The sequence below is a fragment of the Trichogramma pretiosum genome, unplaced genomic scaffold, assembly GCF_000599845.2.
Source record: "Trichogramma pretiosum strain Unisexual culture from Peru unplaced genomic scaffold, Tpre_2.0 scaffold62, whole genome shotgun sequence".
In the NCBI taxonomy this organism is placed as follows: Eukaryota; Metazoa; Arthropoda; class Insecta; order Hymenoptera; family Trichogrammatidae; genus Trichogramma; species Trichogramma pretiosum.
The window spans coordinates 480,194-503,129 of record NW_019641674.1 but is presented as its reverse complement, the minus strand read 5'-3'; the positions used below and the strand labels follow the sequence as shown (position 1 = coordinate 503,129).

General features: G+C 34.0%; 5 protein-coding genes across 7 annotated transcripts; 3 read left to right on the top strand and 2 right to left on the bottom strand.

Moving 5' to 3' along the window:
- The first annotated feature begins 4,035 nt into the window (after nucleotides 1-4,035).
- LOC106648221 (ras-related protein Rab-8A) lies at nucleotides 4,036-11,536 on the top strand. The gene is made up of 4 exons (XM_014364939.2): nucleotides 4,036-5,082; nucleotides 9,932-9,992; nucleotides 10,066-10,411; nucleotides 11,133-11,536. Exons 1-4 carry the CDS (start codon nucleotides 4,959-4,961, stop codon nucleotides 11,229-11,231), a joined length of 630 nt encoding a protein of 209 aa, XP_014220425.1. The 5' UTR covers nucleotides 4,036-4,958; the 3' UTR covers nucleotides 11,232-11,536.
- Nucleotides 11,537-12,048: 512 nt separating this feature from the next.
- Nucleotides 12,049-13,902, bottom strand: LOC106648190. Its single transcript, XM_014364884.2, has 4 exons — nucleotides 13,753-13,902; nucleotides 13,301-13,692; nucleotides 12,979-13,222; nucleotides 12,049-12,608 (listed from the first exon to the last, which is right to left on the bottom strand). The coding sequence occupies exons 1-4, from the start codon at nucleotides 13,846-13,848 to the stop codon at nucleotides 12,516-12,518; spliced, it is 825 nt and encodes a 274-aa protein (XP_014220370.2). The 5' UTR covers nucleotides 13,849-13,902; the 3' UTR covers nucleotides 12,049-12,515.
- A 118-nt stretch (nucleotides 13,903-14,020) lies between these two features.
- Nucleotides 14,021-16,213, bottom strand: LOC106648172 (protein CLP1 homolog). Of its 2 annotated transcripts, none has more exons than XM_023460586.1 (4): nucleotides 15,931-16,213; nucleotides 15,410-15,738; nucleotides 14,267-15,324; nucleotides 14,021-14,203 (listed from the first exon to the last, which is right to left on the bottom strand). In XM_023460586.1, the coding sequence occupies exons 2-4, from the start codon at nucleotides 15,506-15,508 to the stop codon at nucleotides 14,092-14,094; spliced, it is 1,269 nt and encodes a 422-aa protein (XP_023316354.1). In that variant the 5' UTR covers nucleotides 15,509-15,738; nucleotides 15,931-16,213; the 3' UTR covers nucleotides 14,021-14,091. The 2 variants fall into 2 exon arrangements, with proteins under 2 accessions (XP_023316354.1, XP_014220345.1); XM_014364859.2 differs by having other exon boundaries at nucleotides 16,132-16,213.
- A 114-nt stretch (nucleotides 16,214-16,327) lies between these two features.
- On the top strand, nucleotides 16,328-18,097 carry LOC106648198 (isopentenyl-diphosphate Delta-isomerase 1). Of its 2 annotated transcripts, XM_014364906.2 has the most exons (4): nucleotides 16,328-16,461; nucleotides 16,594-16,624; nucleotides 16,713-17,043; nucleotides 17,130-18,097. In XM_014364906.2, the coding sequence occupies exons 3-4, from the start codon at nucleotides 16,762-16,764 to the stop codon at nucleotides 17,595-17,597; spliced, it is 750 nt and encodes a 249-aa protein (XP_014220392.1). In that variant the 5' UTR covers nucleotides 16,328-16,461; nucleotides 16,594-16,624; nucleotides 16,713-16,761; the 3' UTR covers nucleotides 17,598-18,097. The 2 variants fall into 2 exon arrangements, with proteins under 2 accessions (XP_014220392.1, XP_014220382.1); XM_014364896.2 differs by having other exon boundaries at nucleotides 16,338-16,624.
- A 133-nt stretch (nucleotides 18,098-18,230) lies between these two features.
- On the top strand, nucleotides 18,231-22,852 carry LOC106648161 (dolichyl-diphosphooligosaccharide--protein glycosyltransferase subunit STT3B). The gene is made up of 7 exons (XM_014364847.2): nucleotides 18,231-19,011; nucleotides 19,527-20,225; nucleotides 20,297-20,607; nucleotides 20,682-21,216; nucleotides 21,297-21,758; nucleotides 21,836-21,926; nucleotides 22,065-22,852. Exons 1-7 carry the CDS (start codon nucleotides 18,770-18,772, stop codon nucleotides 22,146-22,148), a joined length of 2,424 nt encoding a protein of 807 aa, XP_014220333.1. The 5' UTR covers nucleotides 18,231-18,769; the 3' UTR covers nucleotides 22,149-22,852.
- The last annotated feature ends 84 nt before the right edge of the window (nucleotides 22,853-22,936 follow it).

Sequence of the window (22,936 nt, the reverse complement as noted above, 5' to 3'; positions counted from 1 at the left end):
GGTATACATACAGTAGCGCAATCTAGAGAGAGGGTCCTTCATTAAAGGAGCGTAGCAAATAGTAACTAGTAACGAGGCAACTGACAGTTAGCAAGATTTGTCTAAATGGATAGCATGTACATAGGGAAATAATCTGAGAGGCGGAGGGGGTAAACATGACTGCTTTTATAGAGCGGAATAACACGTGAAGTAAATGGTTGATTCTCCCGAAATCTGCTTTTTGCATGTCTACATACCATGTCCTTAAACTAGTGAAGATAAGCCAAATCTGGATCGGTCGTTCATTCAACATTATTGTATTCTTTGTGATTGAACTTTAATATTTCAATTTTTTAGGGCCAGTTACATTTGCCGTTGAGATGTAAATGCCAAATGTTACCTCTGTGGCATGTCTAGATTACAAAATCAACTCTGTTTGCATATACCATGCATTCTCATAAGCACCTAGCCCTATAATAACTAAGAGACCAGCTTCTATACATCCAAAGTAAAGTTTAAGTCTATCATAGGGCTTCGAAAAATGTTTTTAAAAAATTTCCCACAATTGAAAAATGTCTCGGATTTTAATCATGCTTCTGAATAATTTCAAATATACCACCTGGTTTTAGTCGCTAACTCGTTGATGTCCCTAGACACTTAAATGTCAAGTATTATGATCCAACTTTCGATCAGTGTAGGTTGCGCATTCAAATTTTACATTTTAGCTATGCATTATTCTATTGGAAAATTCACGTGTTTCAAAAAAACTGTCACCTCCGTGGATATGAATATCTTGAGCTATGGTCATTCTTTTTAACCGCTCACCCCGTCAAAAGACTCGTTTTTCATGACCGAATTTCGGGTTGTACGAAAAATTTTGTGCGTTTCTTATTTTTCATACTTACAATTAGTTGATCAAAGCAGCGATTTGTCACCTCCGTGTGTGTTACTTCTGTAACCGAAAATAGTCCATTTTAAGCATAAAATTGGACCTAGTTTTCGTAAAACAAAATCTCAAGGCCCCAGATTCAATAATTACTCATATTTTATGGTTTAAAAAAGGGTAAACTAGTTCATGCCGTTCAATATGAAAAAAAATTTTCCCCATTTTTTCATTTTCTATACCCGTAAAAGTAGATTTCGGGAGAATCAACCATATCTATAATACTATACAAAGATGGTCGACATTATAGAGTCATATTACTTCCCATATTGTTTTAACGATAGTCAGCCCTATAAGTTAAAGGCTATTCTATCAGTCTATTTTCTTTGACTCTGTGGGTATGGCTGAGCTTGAATTTATAGTTTTCTCTCAACCGTTGGTACCAGTTGAAAAAAATGGTTTAGAGAAAAACGCGTTTAAAGTTTTGTTCTGTACATAACGAGCACGCTGGTCGTTTCGCAAAACAATTTATTCTGTTTTTCATTTTCATCGCGATTGTCACCTTAAGCCAATTTCTTTTGCATTCGGTGCAACCTATTACAAATGGTTACAAACCAAACTCGTTACAGTCCTCGCCTACGACCGCTCATGCTATAATCTCTCGTTTTGCTATAAAAAAAAACTATAGCTGCAACTGTTGTAAAATATACTATTCCTCGGCAGCTCTAACAAAATTTAGAATTATTCTTAAAGAAAATAAGTCTCATAACGAATATACATTGAATATACAAAATGTATGAGCAATGCTGTATTGAGCATAGTACCACGTACCGGAACTATTTGTTCCGGTACTATATGTTCGATAAATATACCTAAAAAACTTGCTCCACAAATTTCGTTAGAATTCTTGTAAAAAACTTCTCTTCTGCAGAACACTAAGAAGAAAATTTAAAACAAGCAGTATCCCGTAAATAAATTCACGTTGTCCTTGAGTATGCATTGTTTTCAAAACAGCGTCTCAGATAACTCAATTTTACTATGCATGAAAATGACCCAACATTTAAAAGATTTTGAGATTCGACAGTTCCCCACATATATAATTTCAGGATCTTCAGCGGTACCAGTTTCGAGATAAAATCAAATCAAGTTTTACAATAATTACTTGAACACGTGAGTCATAGGCCGATGCCATAAAATGACCGGTTTCGGAAACAAAGTAAAAATTTGGCATCACAGACTTTAATCAAAAACTAATACAAGATGTATCACACTTCATCAATTTGTGTTTCGATAACTTGACCAAATTGTTTGAACATATGTTAAGAAATGGTAAGGTAAATTACAATAATAAAAAATTGAATTTTTTGCTCGATGATAATTTTTAGCATTTTTATTGGAACATTTTTAATTGAACATTAGTTTTCTGATCAAATACCCTTGGCCGTGGGCCCATCAGGGTTTTCGACACAATCGAAGGTTTACATATTCATTAGGCCGTGAGCTATGTACCATATCGATGTGAGATGTAATACTTCGTTTTTGTGCAAATTTCTTTGCACATGGGTGATATCATCAGACTCGATACGGCTATATTTATAGGTATTTTATTTATCATAATTCAGATGCGTGAGCGATACCACCATGCATAGAATCGATGTGGATTTAAAGATTCTCAAAGTTGAGGATTCTTTCCTCAGGAACATGCTTATAAAATATCTATATATCCTTGGAAAATCAAAATTTGGAAATTCTAAAAAATGCAATGAAAAAGCCAAAGAAAAATCCTTTCCAAAACTTGGAATTGTTTTTTTCAATTTCAAATCCCTGTTTGGCCCATTGAGAAGTATACGATACCGCAGCACCTCTCAGTATTCAATGAGTAATTCAATCAATAAGAACGAAAAGAATAGGGCATAGATGATTTTACCCTATTCTTCTAGTTCTTATGGGTCGCTCAAATTGAATACTGAGAGGCGCTGCGGCATCGTATACTTCCCAATACACGATAAATTCATTCATATTTCGAATTTATTTTAATTAACAAATCAAATTGATGCGTTAATAAAACTTGATTTAAATCTTACATGAATTGAATAAAATTTCATATTTCCAGTTTTTCTGAGTTTTTTTCTAGTCAGTAAAAGTAGAGTTCTGAAGTTGTAGTTCTTTTGGGCTCTTTATGCCCTAGGTGGATTGAAGAGGTACATACTACACATAGTGGGTTTTCTCGAAGATCCATCTGAGGCTTAAAAAGCGCAATAGAACTATAAGTTACTCGAGAAGTCCTAGCTACTCCTAGCGCCTCTTTGCACTGTTTGTATGATAGCAATTCGGAGCACGGCTCCTCGATTTCTTCCCATCACCGAATTGATATTGTTCAATTGTATCCATGTATTTAGGTAATATGAATAATTTGAACGAAAAACTCTATACTTAAAGAATAATATGAGAAACTTACTCTTTTTCTTGTTTAATGATTTTTGATCAAGAGTTTTAGTAAAGAGTTGTCCGCACAAATTCATCATTGAGATTTTATTGTTCTGGTCTTGAATTGCATACATACAATTTTGATACAACATTGGTGCGAAAAATGATAAGAAAAACAGAGTGGGTAATGACGATTGAATCGACGAAGCTAACCTCACTCATTCATTTTAATTCGCTCTAAGTTGGCAAGTCATTTCAAGAGATAATTTGGAAGATCTGTGGCATGAAGAGTGATAGGCGGTATATACCACCATATAAGCAACTGAAATCACAAAAAATGAAAAATTAACACCGAGGGGAGGAGGTAAAGCCGAAATATCTTGACTATCGAGTTCTATATTCTGCTGCACCGGCCGTTGTCGGCTGTCGCTGCAAGCATAAGATATCCGACACGCGAAAATAATCACATACTTCCAAATGATATCAGCAAAGCCTGACTTGGTATATATTTTTATAGCCTAAAAGTTTCAACATTGCACATCAGTCAATCTGTCAAAATATTTTAATTAAAAAGGTGCTGGGACGATCAATTTGAAAGAAGCCGAGGTCACCAAGATAGGAGCTGCAACAGCATCGAAGCATCAGCTATTCAATCAGCGGTTCGGCGAGTGCCAGGCTAATTGAATGCCGACTGAATGCTTACATATTTGTATACATTTAGGTATATATATATGTAGTGTATAGCGCGTGTATATAGGTTTTGGTCGAGCGTCGAAGCACGAATGCCGCTTAACGAATTAACGACTGAACGCAGCGAAATACAACGACTGTTTTGCGCGAGCAGAGGCTCGAGAGCACAGCTGCCTGCCGCATCGACATTCGACTGAGACGGTAAATAGTCAAGAGTATATAGGTAGACAGAGTCAGAAACGCACACAGACTCGGACAGCATCATAAGTACTTGGCGCATATAAGGGAAAGCTATAAGTCGCGTCGCTAAACGCACAAGGCGTGCATCGTCCGTGTCTTCATTCGTCATCGTCATCGTCACTCGTCCGTGCTGCCAATCACTGAGACTTGTAGTGACTGCCGAGCGAGACTCGACAATCGACATATCCGACAACGTTCTCGCCAATCTCCCATCTATACGTATATCATAACAACATATAGTTTAGGTTACCTAGGCTTGCAAAGAACGACATTCATTCTCACAGCTCGTATATCAGCAGCCGAACTCGTGGCCCGCACGCTAGCTCGCACGAATGAAAAGCTGCAGTGCCTATAGAGATTATCATACATCACTGTAAGTTTCACGCCAGCGTTGAGTTTGTCGTCCACTGTTGTGCCGATTCATGAGTCAAATTGTGTGACTCGATTCGAGACTCGATAGCCTGCAATTCCGTAAAGTGGGTGCGTAGCGTGCGTCGTCGAACGGACTCGTGTAGACGCGTGTATTACTGCCTTGTAAAGTGGTGTTGTGCCTCTTTGTGTGTGAGTGTGTCCGTGTTGTGCGCACAGCGGCTGCCAAAACAGCTGGGTGAGTCGTGACTCGTCGTCATCGTCATCTTCGTCGTCGTCGTTGTCGTCGTCGTTGTTGCCGTCCCAGTATTACAGCGATACGTCCAATTCACAAGGCTCAGCTCTCCAGTCATCTCGTAAATCTGCTGCCATGGCCAAGACCTACGATTATTTGTTCAAGCTATTGCTGATCGGTGATTCGGGCGTCGGCAAAACTTGCGTACTGTTCCGATTCTCCGAGGACGCCTTCAACACGACCTTCATATCCACCATCGGTGTGTACATTAATTGCATTTCTCTCTATATCTCCTTACTTATGCAATTTTCATTTTTGTACGCTTAAAAATACGTATACACGCGTACATATCCACCAATACTCGTATACCTGTTTGCTTGCGTTCGTGCGCGAATGCGTGTGTATGTGTGTGTGTGTATATGTGTTTGTGTGTGTGTGTGCGTGCACTGCGCGCAGCGCGCTGCGTCAGAGTGTGTGTGTGTGTGAGTAACAGTCTTCTCACTTCTGTCTTGGGTATATATTTGCTCAAGTATGCTGTGTGCGCGCACGCGTGTATATAATATAATAATACACAGATTCAGGCATATAGCTGATACGTTCAGGTCGCATATATAGGTGATATGCGATCGCGATGTGTATTATTTTGTATATATACCTATGTTGCAATTTGTACGTCGGGATACAATGAAGACTCACACATGTATAAAGTAATGCTAAAAGTGCGCAGTTTCGAGAAATTATGATAAATAGTATTATACGGCAGCATCGCGGTGCAAAGTTTGCGAGAGATGATTTTAACGGTTTGATGCCAAGTATAAGCGTCGATTCCTCCTTTTATTTCCGTAATGATGAATATACATGAGCTGCCATCTCGTCCTTTCTGCACTACACATGCTTTCGACAATACACATCTTCATTTGTCAAGTATGCGGCCAGCAGTGACTACGGCTCGCCGATCGCCGTCTTAAATACCCCGTGCTATATAGATAACGACATGTAAAGGATGATTGAAGCGATGTTAATCGCTGAGTGTTTAGGCTGCTCGTGTCATCGATATATACGTTCGCCTCATCTAATTAGCGACTCAATTTTCCTGCGCCTATATATTTATATTTATTTTTGTTACCAAGAATGCCGTGCGGCACTTAAGATGGGTCTAACAGATTTTTCGGCTTAGTGACAGCATCCAACATTCCAACTCGGCAACAAAAAATCTCCCCTATTGTTATTTGAATAATCGTGGATCATGTCATTTAAATTGTGGACGCTGCAAGAGTATTGTTCTCGTCGATCGCGTTTGAAAATTGTTGCAACAGCCAAGCTCAACCAAGATGGGACTCAATTCATTTCGTTTCTTTGACGCGAGGCCGCTAATTCGTTATCGTTCTCGGTAAAAATGCATATAGACCGACTCGCAAATTTAACACGGTCAACTACTCTCTCTCTGCATTATGCAAATGAGTTGCAGCTTCAAAAGACTCAGCGTCACGATGAACTCTAAGCGAGCTCTAAAGGTATAACGCGCGTTTCTTTTCGCGTTGTATTGGGTACGCCTGAAATTTGAACAATCTCTCGTGTTCTTTATGCCGCTTTGCTATGAGTTTACGGACAAAGCTATGCGCTCGACAAAAAAAATTAGCCAATGTATTTTAATGCAGAACGGAACAGAAACCTTGATTAAAATATAAATGTTCTGTGTCACCGATGACTAACATGTGAACCAGTCCAAGAAATCTTCTTCACTTCGATTATTTTCATGCACACACTTATGCCACATTGCACACTTTGAAAAAATGTTGAATAATAAGTTCGTTTAGCTAATATTGCTTTCATATGAAAAAAGATGCAATTTTTCATTAAAAATTCACTGCCATTTTACCCGCAACTCATTCATCGTTCTTCCTCAAAATAATTTGATTAATATTGAATTATTGTTAACTTTTACAATATTCTTATTTGTTAGATTTTTGTCTCGGTATGGAATAACCAATTGAAAGATTATTCATAATTGCTCATCATTAAATAAGTGACATAATACATCAAAAACGATAGCAGAAAAAATGTGACACTTTTCTAAATGTTTATCTCCCAGTAATAGTATAGACGATCTCGAGTATATTGTAATTTCGGGCCCACATTTTATGCTCGTATTACTCAAACTTCAAAACAAATTTATTTCATCTGGTACTGGTATCATTTGTTTGGTTGCTAAGCGGGCTTGTCTTCGAGAAAAAATTCACGTGGAGGTTTTTCATTTTAACTCAAACAGTCTCAGTAACAAAAGATAAAATTGTAACCGATACTTCTGATACTACTGATGTATCAGCAGAAGCTGCCAAGCTCTGTCACGCCTATAAAACATTTGAGCAATGAAAACGTGAAGAATAAGCTAATTGAAGTCTCAACAATTAATTCAATAGTATATTACTGTCCTAATTTCATTGAAATTGTATTTTCGTTCATGAAACAGTTATTTCAAATACTTTTTCATACCAGCGGCCCGGAATTGACTATTTCCCGGCCGCTGCGCAAAGCGGGAAGAGCAATTTTCGGACCACTGGGTATGGAAAATAGCACACAGGCCTAAGGCGCGTAAAAAAGGCCCCAGAGCTCGTGTTCAGCTAATTACATTTCTGTTTTTCGTGGTCTAGGGCAGTGATGTACTATTTACGAGCATGGGAATCGTCGTGCCACCGCAAAAGCCTAAAAATGCAAGAAAAAATTCTTCCTAAACAACCAAAAATAAGCGCCAGTTAACAGTCACAAAAAATCAAAACGTAATGCAGTATGAGTATAAGGAACTCTGTGCTGTTTTATAGACAAAAGCTCATCGTTGGGTGTGTCTCGTCAGATGAAATGTGCAACTAACCAGCAGCACAGTTACATACACACACCTACACACACATGGCACATGCGCGTCGCACTTATCAACGACTGATGAGCGAGTCGTGCACTCGGGAAATGTCTACATTATATTGCAAAGTCCTTGTTAAGCAACTGTCACACTTTAGGTGGACCAGGTGTCGATGACCTGTTGATTTTTCCTTTTTATTCTTCTTGTTGATTCAGGAAAGTTCTGTAACATTAGTGACTGGGGTAAATGTTTCATATTTCGGATACTTGAAAAAATCTTTCTTTGCTCATTTGCAGAGCCGTGCGTGACGTTTGAAGATTTTTATTAAAATATCTTTTATCAGGGGAAAAAAGTAACCTTTCTAATGAGCACACACACTTGACCAAAAAAGCTGGTGATACTTCTAAAAAATGATTAAAGTCACAAAATACAAATTTTTCGACCACCTACCGAGCCGCTAGTGGCCCTGAACTTGGAACTCAGTTTCAACTTCTAAAAGCATGTATAATGTGATATCTAGAAGTGCACGAGAAACCTTATCATCGATCTTCAAATTATAAATTGAGTGACGAAACAAAATTTAATAATTTTCAAAGGTTCTATAAATTTTCTCTAAAAGTATAACAATGTCGGAATGTTATGAATATTTCCATTTACTTAAATAATATCTTAGGGTGGTCGAAAATTGGTGCATTTACTCTACATCGTGAAATCGCTTCTCTGACTTGTTGCGCACAGTTCCCCAAAAGCTTGTGGATTCGAGTGATGACTCTACGTTGACATTCAAGATACCGAAGCTAGAGCAAACAACATTATTTACGTGCATTTTGTGAAACTTTTACTAAATGTTGTTTCAAGTACTATATGATCTCTATGATTATTTTACTCTGTAAAAAAGAAACATTATCTAGAATTTTCAGAAAACCGAATTGAAAATTTGATTTTTGGGATCTTAAAAATATAAACAGGAACAACGAGCTATTAAAAAAGTATTTAATAGAATTTTCGGATATTTTTGAAGATCTTAATTTTTACTTTGATTTAGCATTTCTGAGGACCAATTAGATCATAAATAAGTACCTTTGTGCCGATTATCAGTAAGATTAGTTTGTTCTTGATTGTTCGTATTGATTGTTACTTTCTCTACAGTTCAATAAGTTATTATTACTAGTCTTTACTCAATAGATAAACAAAACGTTTTACCACTTATTTAAACTAACAAACGGTCGTTTGTAATAGTTCATACATAATATTCGTAGCTACACTTGTCGAAAAAGTGCATCTAAGAAACAAGCATCGTGCGCGCCTTCTCGAAAATAAATCTTGTGTTCGCGTGGCTATTCGCTTGTTGCATCATATCCTGATGTCCTTCATTTAGCTTTTTATCGCTCACATCTTACTCTTACGACTCTCTGATGCGAAAAAACCATTCGATCAAACTTCAAGCTCTTCTAGACTCTATTTGAATAAATTTTGTACATATATATACTTGATAAAATTTTTGCAAGGTACGCATACTTTTCATACGACATACTTTCATTGTCGCTTCCTGCTACACTCCTAAAAGTTATTCATGTAATTACTAGGTATTACGATTGAAGCGATAAGTCTGTTGCACGAGATTCCGCGACCCTGCAGCATTCTTTTTGACATTTCTCTATGAAATGAATTTTTTTGTTTTTAATCTTTGAATAATAATGAAGGAATTATTTATTCAATTGATTAGTTCGTGCAAACATAACAAACCAATTATAAGTTGCATGCGTGTGCTATTTTTTTATCTATTTTTTGCACATCCGTTTATCTTCGAACCAGCGAATAAAAACGAACGAGAAAGAATTTTTTTATGTAGATTTCATCTTCGTCGTTGGCTTGATACGTTAATGTTTGGATTCTAACCGCGTACATAGCATAAACATTATACGAACAAAACTTTTGGAAAAAATCAATCAAAAAGCTAACTTGGCTCGGTTTTATTTTTGTTTACTTTGACTCGCGTTGTTCTGTAAACCAATTCGAATCCCATACATTTTTCAGAGCCTCCTGTAACATATACACTGGGTTAACATCGATTGTGACCGGTGAAACGCTGGAATCTCCATGCTTTTACATGTTCTACCATTCGATTGGACTAGACACAATCGATGTTAACCCAGTTTACCAGTGTCTCTGATGATCTATTCATGCTTTTATCTCTATATTTTTAATCATTCAATACCTTCACAATGGATTCATAATTTTCTATATGTTCCAGGTATCGATTTTAAAATACGCACAATTGAGCTTGACGGCAAAAAAATCAAATTACAAATATGGTAAGTCATTGAGAGTTAATTATATATTTTTTATTTGAAAATATATTCGAAATAAAAAATCTTCTAATTTCAGGGATACAGCGGGTCAAGAAAGGTTTCGCACAATAACAACAGCATATTACAGAGGAGCCATGGGTATTATGCTAGTATACGACGTAACAAACGAGAAAAGTTTCGAAAATATAAAAAATTGGATACGTAACATTGAGGAAAATGCCTCTGCAGATGTTGAAAAGATGCTCTTAGGTAATAAATGTGAGCTAACGAATAAAAGGCAAGTATCAAAGGAGCGAGGTGAAGCTTTGGCTGTTGAATACGGTATCAAATTCATGGAGACATCAGCCAAGTCCAGCATCAATGTAGAGGAAGCTTTTTTCACACTTGCTAGGGATATCAAGGCCAAAATGGAAAAAAAATTGGTAAGACTTACTATTTTTGTGTCAATTTATTTTATTATTTCTTACAAAATGTAAACTAATTATTCAAATCAATCACAAAATAAGTAAACTTAGCTAGAAATATAAATTCTATGTTTCTACATATAATTTACAAAAATGTTATTCTACTGTCATAAACTATTTATTCATGTACTTAAAATAAGTTACATTCAATTTTGGGGGAAAGGTGTATTGTTTCATTACTTTCAATCATTATAATACATTTAGAATTTTTTTTATAAAATTACAAATCATTAATAACCAAATGTTTCTGTTTCCCATGCCTCTTTTCCTCTGTGTTTGGTGCGGGTCTATACTGGCAGAAGGTAACTTTCCCACAACTGTCTTCATTTACCATTTATCACCTAATAACAATTTTAAACTATATTCAGCTCATATTTTCTCTACTTAAGCAATTAATTGGGTCATGCTTCATTATTTATAACTTAATATAATCATTTTATGTGACAAGGTTTATTACAATTAATATTTTTCTAGCCCGTATGTTTTATTATATGAACTTATTTTTTTTATATCTTTTTAAAAGCTGACTTAAATTTAAATCAATCTTTTACTGAAAAAGTATCTTATTATATTTTTTACTCTACTCATGTGGATAAATTATAAAAAAATTGTTCAATAATAAGAATTATATAAGTTATTGAATGAAACTTATCTATTCTATTCTTTACTTGGTTTTCAGGAGGCATCAAACCCACCAAAAAGTGGAGGTCATCAACTCAAAGCTATAGAACCTCAAAGAAAACCACCAAGCCTATTTTCACGTTGTTCTATACTTTGACCCTTTAAATTTTTCTCATGCAACTCTGAGGCCCACTTGTCTACTGCTGTTGTCTACTTACGTTCTTTATGTCGAACGAAACTTCTGTTCAAAGAACAGATTTGCAATGGGCATGTGCCCTTCAAGGTGTTTTTTGATGGTATTCCTTGACAGTGAATAATATATTTTATTACTTGGGTTATGTTTTTTATAAATTATACAAAATAATCGACACCATTGTCCAAAACTTTGAGGACAAAATTGTACTGACTTCATAGACTAAATTACAAAATTTCTCTTTATTAAATTTGATGTACGAAGTAAAATTTTTATTCTAAATTTTATATTATCACACAAAATTTGATATTGGCTACAAGTATCGAACAATGAGCCAAGAGCAAAAAATTAAGATACAAACAAAAAATGGTCTAACTGTCTTTATAATTTGCTTAAGTAAGTTCTAAAATTTAGTCAGCATTCGTTAGTCAATGAAAGTAGCGAATCAAGAAAAATATTTTTTAATCGTTTTGTATTGACACGTTTTTTTGATCTTTATTGGTCGTCTTACACGCCATTGTTTCAATTGTTCTATCTCTGATTTCGAGTATGTGAAAAAGTTTTGCTGTTGTTAAGAAACTGCTAGCAATAATTGATACATGCCTTTTACATATACTTTAAATTAGTACTTCATTAATTTATTGAAATCTGAATAGAGTATAAAAAAACTACAACTTGGGCTACAAATTGACCATGGTAATTTTTTACATTGTTGTTGATTCGTAAATTTTTTTCAAATTGAATTTAAACTTATAAGCATTCATGATGATGTAATTTTAGCATATTTGTTAAATGAAAATACAAAAAACTCAAAACATGATTAGGTCTATCATACAATGAGTATCAGACAAAAAATATTAATAAAACGTTAATTAAACGTCTACGTAGGTGCAGGTGAGGGCTCGGATAATTTTGCAAGTATCCATTTTGTACAAGATTAAATTCTTTTGTTACATTAAAAAGTTTGTGTTTAGAAAATTAAGTTGATTTAAGTATGTACAGAGGTCCTATATGAATCATTTTTATAGCATCAGCTTGTTGTTATCACAGCTCGCGTATTCTTAACTATTTTGCATTTTGAATAATCCAATGTGGTTTAATTTTATTCTAAATATACAAATGACTATTAATTATTAAATATGATATATGTTATGGTATTCCCACATTTATGAGCAAACTTACACATTTGAAGAAAGTCATCAACCCCATCAATCCAATTCTTAAATTCTCATGATATATAAATATTATTTAAAAAATTTCGTGTTCTTTCAGTATAGTTTCTACCTCCATATCGATTTCATGACTTTTTTCAGTATCTTTCCTTATTTGGTCTAAAGTAACCTAGATAAAAAGGAAATCAAAATAATGTTTGTAAATGATTTCTTTTTATTTAATGTAAATATTTATGTTGTACGTTTCCACATTAGTTTAACCATTGAAATATCAAATTGTCAATTGTTACTAGAAGTACATACAATTATTTCTCACTTACAAGAAGCTTCCCAACGTATTAAAAAAAAATTTTGAAACTCGCTAAATAAGATTGTAAAACTACTTTTTTATACAACAATTTTTATTCTCACAGAGACTGTACAAAATTTTTACTTTTTGTTTAAATAAAAATGAATGATTGTTTTCTAATAAGTTTTGAAACGACAATTTCTTAGAAAATCAGATAAAAACCGTTTGTTTGAATTATTAGAGTTAATACCTGCAAATCCATATTTTTAATTTTTCTACAACCAATGGTTTTTTGATTAGTTTCAGCTTGTTCCTTCCAAAAATCACTTTTCCTGTTAAGTAACTCTTTTCGCAATCTCGCTATTTCTTCGTTTTGTTTTTGAAAAACAGAGTGAGCACACAGGCCTACAGTTTGTAAGCGTTTGTTTAAATGTACTGCAACTTCAACAGATTTCAATAAAAATTCGTGCTCTTGCTTTAATTTTGAAATATTACTGAATTGAATATTCAATGATGAAAACATATGTTAAATTGTCATGGGTAAAAGAGAAGGTTTTACAGCAGTTATTTACCTTTGCAAAGAACTATTTATTTTAGAATATCTTTCCTTGATTTCGATTAAAGATGACTCCAACGTTTTTTTTGATGACTCAAGAGCTGTAACTGTCTCCGATTGTTTTTGTAGATCTAATTTTAAAGTCATGTTTTCATATTTTGCCATGTGAGCTTGATGCAATAAAGATTCCCTTTCTTTCATGGCAACGTCGCAGTTGATTTGCAGTTGCAAGCGTTCGTTTATGTACTTGGTTTTTTCCTTCTCATTCATTTCGACTACTTTTTGAGCGGATGACAACTGTACTTTCAAATCGTCGATGGTTCGTTTATTCTCTTCCAAAATTAACTCTTTGTTCAATAAATCTTGACGAACTTTCAATAATTCTTGCTGCGATTGTTCCAGTGCTTTCTATAATTCACATTGAATTTTCGGGATCATTTTTATTAATAATAATTGTGTAACTGTTACCGATTTCCATATTGATTCATTTAATTTTTCTTGTAAAAGTAGTTCGAATTTAAAAATATCTGGACCTTCGCTATTCAAACTTTCAGATTGAGACATTTTCCGTGACTTTCGTCTCAGTTTTAATATTCAAACTAACCGAACTCTTACGCATGGTAAGTATTTATATCGATTTGAACTTAACCGTTATAATTTGAAATTAGAACGTGTCTTATAGGAATACTCTGAAATAGATATAATCGGAATTTCAGGTAAAATAAAATACATGAAATCAAAAAATTTCAAAAACTGTTTTATTGTAAAAATAGTGAATATATTAATGAATATGCAGTAATCTACTAATTATAGAGTATCAATAAATTGTATTTCACTAAGTAATAAAATATGATTCGGTAATGGTCTAGACTGAGGACTGAGTATAGTAAAAGTTTGACGATCAACATCAACGTTAGTTCTGAAAAAATATTTAACTTCAAAATATTGGTCAATGAACAGAATGTAGTAATTTTATACTTACACACACACAAATCCTGCAACATTTGTTTGTACTACATCATCTTCTGGAGAATCAGCAAATGATACTGATAGTATGTGATGTAATAATCCAGGCCCTGGAGTTACTGGAATTAATTTTGTTACATTGTCTTCAGTCTTCATACCTAATGGAAGACACGATGTTGGTACAATTGGTGCCCCAATTTTGAATAATTTTGCCTCACTCCACTTCACTTCAAAATTGTGAGGATATAATGGAGTTCTAGAACCATAAAAATATTCTCTAATGGATTGCTCACGGCTATCTTTTCTTTCGGCTTGAGATCTTTCAACGATACCACCACTTTTTGGAAGAAATACCACTTTTACAAAATCTGGCATATCTCTAGCTAAATCATTGTAAAGTCTTTCTTGATCTAAAACTAGAATTGAATCAACTTCAAATGCTTGAGCAGCATGAGTCAAAATTTTGTAACCACCACCTTTAACCCATCCACAAGTATTAATAACTATGCCTGAAGCTTTAGCTTTTTTGTTTCCTTGTAATCTACCTGAGCAAACTTCAGCTAATCGTGTTACAAGAAGATTATACAAAACTATATTTGTTTGTGGTGATTTATGTCCATAATGAAATACTAATGGTGCTTGTTGATTAAATCCATCAACAACATTAGATTGTCTTTCAACAAGTAAAGCTCCAACTGTTCCTGGTATAGCAATATGTCCTTGTCCTACATCTAAATCCACATAAATAGGTCGCCTTCCCATTCTTACAGCATAATTTAATAAAAGTCTACACAATGTTGATTTGCCTACATCACAAGGACCAACAACCATTAAGATAGGTCCTCTAGAATCATTTTTTTCAGCTGTTTCTCTTAATCTTTCCATTGCTGCATGACAATTCAGATATAAACTCATGGGAGTTTCTTTGGACACATAACTCACTCCTGTTTTACCTCCTAATTCAACTACGCAACCTTGCCAAGTATAAACGGCAATTTTGGATCCACAAGTAAATTCATACTTTTTGCCTTTTACCAGTTCTGTTCCAAAAACTTCTGCAAGACCACTTTTCAACTAAAAATTAAAATTTTATCAGACATAATGTCAAGATTAAATCGTTTGTATACTTACAAAGATGATAAAAAAGAAAGAAACAAACCTCTAAAGTTACTTTTTCATCTTTATCCTCTACTTCAAAACGTAGCTCATTATCAGGATCTAATTTGAATTCCTGGAATATGGCTTTGTCTTCTGACATGTTTGAAAGAAACTTATGATGCAAATTATGTTTAGGTAAAATTATTATTTAAAAAACTTATGAATACTCCAAAGAGAGCTTGACCCGGTTAACTAATGAAAACGTAAACATAACCGGGCGTAACCGTGTCAAAACGTGTTAAAACATGGAAATCAGTAGTGCACGGTGCTGCCTCAGTACTCCATTGGTGCAACACATACGGTATTTATGATTTCAGCCGTCATTTTTTGCTGTAAATAAAATTAAAAATAAAAAATTTATAATATTTTATAGAAACTAAGTTGCTGAGCACTATTATTATTAATATTAATATCATTATTATTATTATTATTATTATTATTATTATTATTATTATTATTATTATTATTATTTCAATAAGTTTACTGGTAACATTATTAATTAATATCGTATATGATATGTACAGTGAACTTCAATCTAACTTCTCATCTATACATTTTTTATCAGAGACTGGTTTTAAAAGTTATAATACAGGTGCGAGTTTTTGAAAAGTCACGATATTGGATCGCTCAAAGGTTTTTTAAAAATAAGTACGTAATAATGTATGTGATGAAGTCAACTGCATTTTATTACTCATTATTATAGATTTGTATGTAAACACAGACTCGTTATTGTCTGACTTTGAGTCAGATTATCTTTGTTAGGTTTTAATTAATTTCAGACTCAGCAGATGCGAAAGTGTGATACTGTCAGATGTAGTATACATAACGGTATGCTAAAGACGACTCATTCATATGAATACATATAGATGTATGTGTATATATATCGTACGTAACATGTATACACATTCGAACATTGAAAGGAAAGTTAAATTCCTTCGCGCAATAAGTCGCTCCTTCTCTTTCTCGATTAAATATGCGAACTGGCAAGAATGACAAACACTCAGTGACGTATGGAGTGGAGTAAAGAAAAAGTTTCAAGACTATAGGTATTAGGTATGCCGTAAACGCGATACTAGTTGTATAGGTTACCTAACTGTCATAACGTAGAACGAAAAAAAAAGAAATACCTACTTTTTAAATGATAATCAACATATTGAAATATTTTAATTTTTATCTGCTCATCAGTGTCTGCATTGGTTCGTCAGCTTTGCTTGAGGTAACGTCGAGCGTCAATGCCTTTCATTTTGCTCATAACAATTGTGCTTTTTTTATACTGTCAGTTTAAACTCATTGTTTCGTTTCAGGACAATAATCTGCTTTTGTACTGTATTTTACTGTAGAAAATATAAAAAGATGATGTTGTCTGTGGCTAGAAGAATATGCAGTCTTTTGAAAGAAGAGCTCACTAGTGTGCGTTCTCATCATACCAAAATGCAGATTGCTCCATTGCAAAAGAGTGCTCTTGAGGAACGTTGCATTCTTGTTGACAATTTTGATAAAGTCATTGGTGCAGCTAGTAAAAAACATTGCCATCTCATTGCAAAGGATGGTAGTATACCGCTGCACAGAGCCTTCAGTGTTTTTCTATTTAATAGCAAAGGAGACTTATTAATACAAAAAAGATCAGCCAATAAGGTTTCTTACTTATTTCTTCTTATTTCTCTAATAAAATATTTACTTACTATATTTTATTATAAATAAAATTTTTATGTTTCAAATAGATAACTTTTCCTGGATTCTATACAAATACTTGCTGTAGTCATCCATTAGCAGAAATAGAAGGTGAGACAGAAGAAAAAGATGCATTAGGAATTCGTCGAGCTGCCCAAAGAAGACTTGGTTATGAACTAGGTATTCCAGCAAAAGAAGTGGCAATCGATGATTTTAAATATTTAACTAGAATTCACTATCAAGCAGCAGGGTGCAATATTTGGGGAGAACATGAGATTGATTATGTACTTTTTTTAAAAGTCAAAAAGGTTACTTTGGATCCAAATCCAGACGAAATAAGTGAAATACAATGGATATCACGAGCAGATGTCTCTAATTTTGTTAAAAGTATTGATTCTCCATTGACACCTTGGTTTAAATTGATTCTAGAAAATCAGCTGTTAGAGTGGTGGGACAACTTAGATTCTCTGCATAAATACCAAGAACATTCAAAGATTCAGAGATTTACAAAGTTGTGATCATGTTTTACTTGCTTTTTTTTTTAAGGACTTATTTAAAAAAAATTCCAATGATCAAATTAGCAAAATTAGTAGACCGTATTATATATAACAATTGTTAATTATCAATTTTGACATGGAAAATAACTCATCTTATACACTATTAAATGTATTAATTAATTGTAATTATTTTCAATGTATTATAGTAGAATAGTAATGATTGGGAAGATCTATTTTATGCTAAAATGGTGTATTAGACTGAGTGATTTCTTTTTAAATTTTTTAATTAAAAAGTGGTAATTTAATAGTAACTTTTGTTAGTTATACAATTAAATTAATACATACATTTACACAAATATAAATACTTTATTGTCTATCAGAAATCAATGTGAAAAACTGATAATACATTGTTTTTACATGGTTTTTTTTTTAAACTGTCTCAATGTCTCAACAATTTTTGAAAAGTATTTTAATATATGATGATGGAAGTTATTAAATTGCGGCTTCATTTATTTTGTATTATTTAAGTTATGTATAAAAGATTGATAAATAAAATAATTCATTATTTTGTAAATAAATGTTATATCGTCTTCTGTATAAAAAACCATTAAAAAAATAGAACGTGATTGATGATAGTGTTTGAAAAAAAGTTTGTTATTTCATAAGACTTGTTGAAGTGTTTAGAAAATTCAAATGCGATTCGTGAATTCAGAAAGTTGGCGAGAAAGCGCCTGCGTGAATCTGTAAAGTTGGTGAACCTGAACGGGGCCGGGGCCGGCTTTTGACGTGTCGCAGATTATTTGGATGTTGGCTCGGTTGTCTGAATTATGGAAAAGCAGCTCACACGGCATAAGACTCCGAGTAAAATACACAATACTACCGCATATTCGGCGTGTATAAAGCACACAAGTGTGTGTCGAGTACTTATAGCTACATGATAGTATCGACGAGTGTCGTCGACTACTGCTGTGGCGCGGTGAGTTGTCTGTGTGCCATTCTGTCTGCTGATAAATCGCTTCGTTGATCGTGCCTGAAAGGTAGCAATTTTAACTTAAACGAGGCAACGCCGCAGAAAACATAATACGTGGAGCAGAACATTGTCGACGCCGATCCGTAGCGATCGAATGGAAGGTTAAAATTCGCTGTTGATACAGAAAAACGAGCTGGGTGCGCGTGTGTTATAGTGCGCCGCCATGCAACCTTCGACGACGAAGACGCAAGCTGGTGCCCCGGCTCAAACGGCCGGCAAAAAAGTCCTCTTTCCTGATAAAAAAGTCCCAGCCAAGCAGGTGAAATCGTCTGGCTTGACCAACATAGCTGGTCTCAATTCCCTCATCATATTCACGGTTCTTTTGCTTGCCTGGATATCTGGCTTCGCATCCAGACTTTTTGCGGTCATTCGTTTTGAGAGCATCATCCACGAATTTGATCCATGGTTTGTCTCTCCCAACAAAATATTATGATTTTGAATTTAAGCTAAAATAGCCTTTTTAATTTTACTTGATCGTTCTGGGCTTACGTTGCATTAACACCGGGTCGCCGAATCTGTGCATATGTTTGTAGCGTTTCGGTCAATGTGCATGTAGCCAATCCTGCAAACCTATCAGCTACTTTAGCTCAAACGTGGCAACTGCGATATTGCCAAATTTTTTTGCAATGATTAATTTTTAAATTACTTGACTTACAAAAGCGATTACACCTTATGTTTGTACGAATTTTTTTTAACACTATCTTCGTGTTCATAGATACCGGCATACGACAGTTTACGCATATTTATTGTTATTATCATTATTATACGCTGCAAATTAAATTAATACAAAATTAACCCTCAAAATCATGTCAATTAATTTTACGGAGCAAAACTTGGTTATTTTTATTCATAAGTTTACCTATTTCATTCAATAAAGTACATAAAATTATAAAAATTCATTCATTTAATTTTGTTTACAGGTTTAATTACAGAGCAACAGCTTATATGGTAGAACATGGTTTCTATAATTTCTTGAATTGGTTCGATGAAAGAGCATGGTATCCTTTAGGAAGAATTGTTGGTGGAACAGTATATCCAGGACTTATGCTTACTTCTGGATCCATACATTATATCTTGCACTCATTGAATATACCTGTTCATATCAGAGATATTTGTGTATTTTTGGCCCCAGTATTTAGTGGTCTCACTGCTATATCTACCTATTTTCTTACAAAAGAATTATGGAGTTCTGGGGCTGGCCTATTTGCTGCGTGTTTCATTGCCATTGTTCCTGGTTACATTTCCAGATCAGTAGCGGGTAGTTATGACAATGAAGGAATTGCTATATTTGCTTTACAAATAACATATTACTTATGGGTCAAATCAGTGAAAACAGGCTCCATTTTATGGGCTACATTAACTGCCCTATCTTATTTTTACATGGTTTCAGCATGGGGAGGATATGTTTTTATTATAAACTTAATACCTCTTCATGTGTTTGCATTACTTGTCATGAATCGATTCAGTGTTAGATTATTCACAGCTTATACAGTATTTTACATACTAGGTCTTTTATTCAGCATGCAAATACCATTTGTTGGTTTCCAACCAATAAGAACATCTGAACATATGGCTGCTGGTGGTGTATTTTGTTTAATGTTTCTCATTGGGGGTCTAAAGTAAATGCATCTTTATTTTTCTTTCTTCTTTTGATTCAGTTAAAATTATAAATTTTTGATGATTTTTACAGATACTTAAGAACTTTCATGACCAAAGCAGAGATGAAATATTTTGGTGGCATAGTTATTGGTATCACTCTAGTATTTTTGACAGTTTTAATTGGTCTGACATATGCTGGATTTGTAGCACCATGGAGTGGAAGATTTTACTCACTTTGGGATACAGGATATGCTAAAATTCACATTCCCATTATTGCTTCAGTATCGGAGCATCAACCAACGACTTGGTTCAGTTTCTTCTTTGATCTACACATATTGGTTACAACTTTCCCAGTTGGTCTTTGGTATTGTATTAAACATATCAATGACGAACGAGTGTTTGGTAAATCCCTTTTCTAATTTATAAAGATAGACTTAATTATTATTAAATATTTATACAATTTCATGAATTTTCAGTGGTACTGTATGCCATTAGTGCTGTCTATTTTGCAGGTGTTATGGTTCGTCTTATGCTTACCCTAACACCTGTAGTTTGTATGCTAGCAGGCATAGCATTTAGTGGATTACTTGAATTGTATTTAAAAGAAGAAGATCGTGAAGAGAGTGGAACGAATGCTGTAGAAGAAGAAAGTGATGGTGAACAAGAACGTAGCCCAGGACGAGCTTTATATGATAAAGCTGGGAAACTTAGACGTATGAAACATGAAAAGCCTAAAGGAAATGGAGATGGATTAGGAGCCAATGTGCGCAATGCAGTTGTTATTTTTGTACTGATGCTTTTGATGATGTTTACAGTTCATTGTACTTGGGTTACTAGCAATGCCTATTCCAGTCCTTCTATTGTACTTGCTTCGTATAGTAATGAGGGAGGAAGAGCAATCCTTGATGATTTTAGAGAAGCCTACTATTGGCTATCTCAGAATACTCATACTGATGCTAGAGTTATGAGTTGGTGGGATTATGGATATCAAATAGCTGGAATGGCAAATCGGTAAAAATATTTTGCCTATTGTTAAAAAGTCTTGAATAGTCATACTGAGTCAGTTTTAACAAGTAATTTTTTTATTTTAGCACTACTTTAGTAGACAATAATACATGGAACAATTCTCACATAGCTCTTGTTGGAAAAGCAATGAGCTCTAATGAAAGTGCAGCTTATGAAATAATGACGTCTCTAGACGTTGATTACGTGCTAGTCATATTTGGTGGAATGATCGGTTATTCGGGTGACGATATTAATAAATTTTTATGGATGGTTCGAATCGCTGAAGGTGAACACCCTCAAGATATTCGTGAAAGTGATTACTTTACTGAAAGAGGAGAATTTCGTGTCGATTCGGAGGCTTCACCAACACTTCTAAATTCTCTCATGTACAAACTAAGCTATTACCGGTTTGGTGAAGTTAAAATGGACTACCGATCGCCAACTGGTTTCGATAGAACCCGTAATGCTGAAATTGGAAATAAAAATTTCCAACTAACTTACTTGGAAGAAGCTTACACGACTGAGCACTGGCTTGTTAGAGTTTACAGGTAAGCAAGCATTTTCTTCTTAAATTTGAATGCACTTTAAAAATTTTGCAAAAAAATTATTATAATTTCATTTTCAGGGTGAAAAAACCAAACGAATTTAATCGACCTAGAATACCGATCACGAAGCGTACCATAAGTCGTCAAACGAGTTCATACATCAGCAGAAAAGTGAGTAATATTTATCATTTTCAGAAATGCAATACTTCATGAATTTTTTATCGTATCGTTTCAACTTTATCCATTGATGAACAAATAAATATGAAAACATAATAAAAGAATGGGGGGGATAATTATTAATTGTTACAGACTAGCAGAAAAAAGAAAGGATATATCAAAGGACGACCAACTGTTGTCAAAGGACAGAAACCTCAAAAGAGAGCATCGTCGTAACGTTAAAGCCGTTTTAAAATTCTAAACAGTGTTTATTATGATGCTGTAAATACCACCATGCCCTGGATCTCTGGTTGTACTTCTTTTTTCACTATTCTGAAATTATGCAATTTCTAATCGACACCTGCATCATGTACACATCGTGTTCATGTATCAAAAAAATTAGCTCATAGTTTTTTATACGGATAACCGTCACATCTTTTTTCATAACTAATAGTTTTGTATGCAATAAGTTATTCTGGATTGTGATGCACTTCAACAGCACCTAGAGTATATTTTTACGAATCTAGCTTGAAAGATTCTAGAAGATGTAAAACTTGAGTTAATTATCAGAACCGTATAAATGTATAGGCATAAAAATTGATCATTTCAATTGAAAATTAAAAAATTTTTAAAGTTTTTTAAATTAATTATAATGGAAAGTTATTTTCTATAAATAAACACTGAAACGTATAGATAAAAGTTACTATTTTTGCGCGAAGTGCTACAATGAAAATTATAATTCCTTCATTTAACATTGAGGCTTATGACATTCTTGATCATGAATATTTTTCGTGTTTAAAATTCAACGGAATCGTTCTTTCAAAGAATGTATCCATATTTATTTTGAATCTAATTCAGTTCGTGAAGGGCTGAATGCGTGTCTTACAAACACACACTTTGTTGTATAAAAACTTGTTATGAGATAGATATTTAAAATGAAATTCGAATTGCTGTTATTTTTCAAAGACCTTGCTTCCCTTTCAAAAGCATGACAAAACAAAATTTGATTAATAATAAAACGTTTT

Bases quoted from the DNA above. Each gene is read 5' to 3' on its own strand.
- LOC106648221 (XM_014364939.2), top strand. From the start codon at position 4,959: ATGGCCAAGACCTACGATTATTTGTTCAAGCTATTGCTGATCGGTGAT. The intron at 5,083-9,931 runs GTGTGTACATTA...TATATGTTCCAG, and splicing joins GACCTTCATATCCACCATCG to GTATCGATTTTAAAATACGC. The intron at 9,993-10,065 runs GTAAGTCATTGA...TTCTAATTTCAG, and splicing joins AAAATCAAATTACAAATATG to GGATACAGCGGGTCAAGAAA.
- LOC106648190 (XM_014364884.2), bottom strand. From the start codon at position 13,848: ATGTCTCAATCTGAAAGTTTGAATAGCGAAGGTCCAGATATTTTTAAA. The intron at 13,693-13,752 runs GTAACAGTTACA...TGTGAATTATAG, and splicing joins ATGAATCAATATGGAAATCG to AAAGCACTGGAACAATCGCA. The intron at 13,223-13,300 runs GTAAATAACTGC...TATTCAATTCAG, and splicing joins ATAAATAGTTCTTTGCAAAG to TAATATTTCAAAATTAAAGC.
- LOC106648172 (XM_023460586.1), bottom strand. From the start codon at position 15,508: ATGTCAGAAGACAAAGCCATATTCCAGGAATTCAAATTAGATCCTGAT. The intron at 15,325-15,409 runs GTTTGTTTCTTT...TTTAATTTTTAG, and splicing joins ATGAAAAAGTAACTTTAGAG to TTGAAAAGTGGTCTTGCAGA. The intron at 14,204-14,266 runs GTAAGTATAAAA...ATATTTTTTCAG, and splicing joins GTTGCAGGATTTGTGTGTGT to AACTAACGTTGATGTTGATC.
- LOC106648198 (XM_014364906.2), top strand. From the start codon at position 16,762: ATGATGTTGTCTGTGGCTAGAAGAATATGCAGTCTTTTGAAAGAAGAG. The intron at 17,044-17,129 runs GTTTCTTACTTA...TGTTTCAAATAG, and splicing joins AAAAAAGATCAGCCAATAAG to ATAACTTTTCCTGGATTCTA.
- LOC106648161 (XM_014364847.2), top strand. From the start codon at position 18,770: ATGCAACCTTCGACGACGAAGACGCAAGCTGGTGCCCCGGCTCAAACG. The intron at 19,012-19,526 runs GTTTGTCTCTCC...TTTTGTTTACAG, and splicing joins ATCCACGAATTTGATCCATG to GTTTAATTACAGAGCAACAG. The intron at 20,226-20,296 runs GTAAATGCATCT...TGATTTTTACAG, and splicing joins TTTCTCATTGGGGGTCTAAA to ATACTTAAGAACTTTCATGA.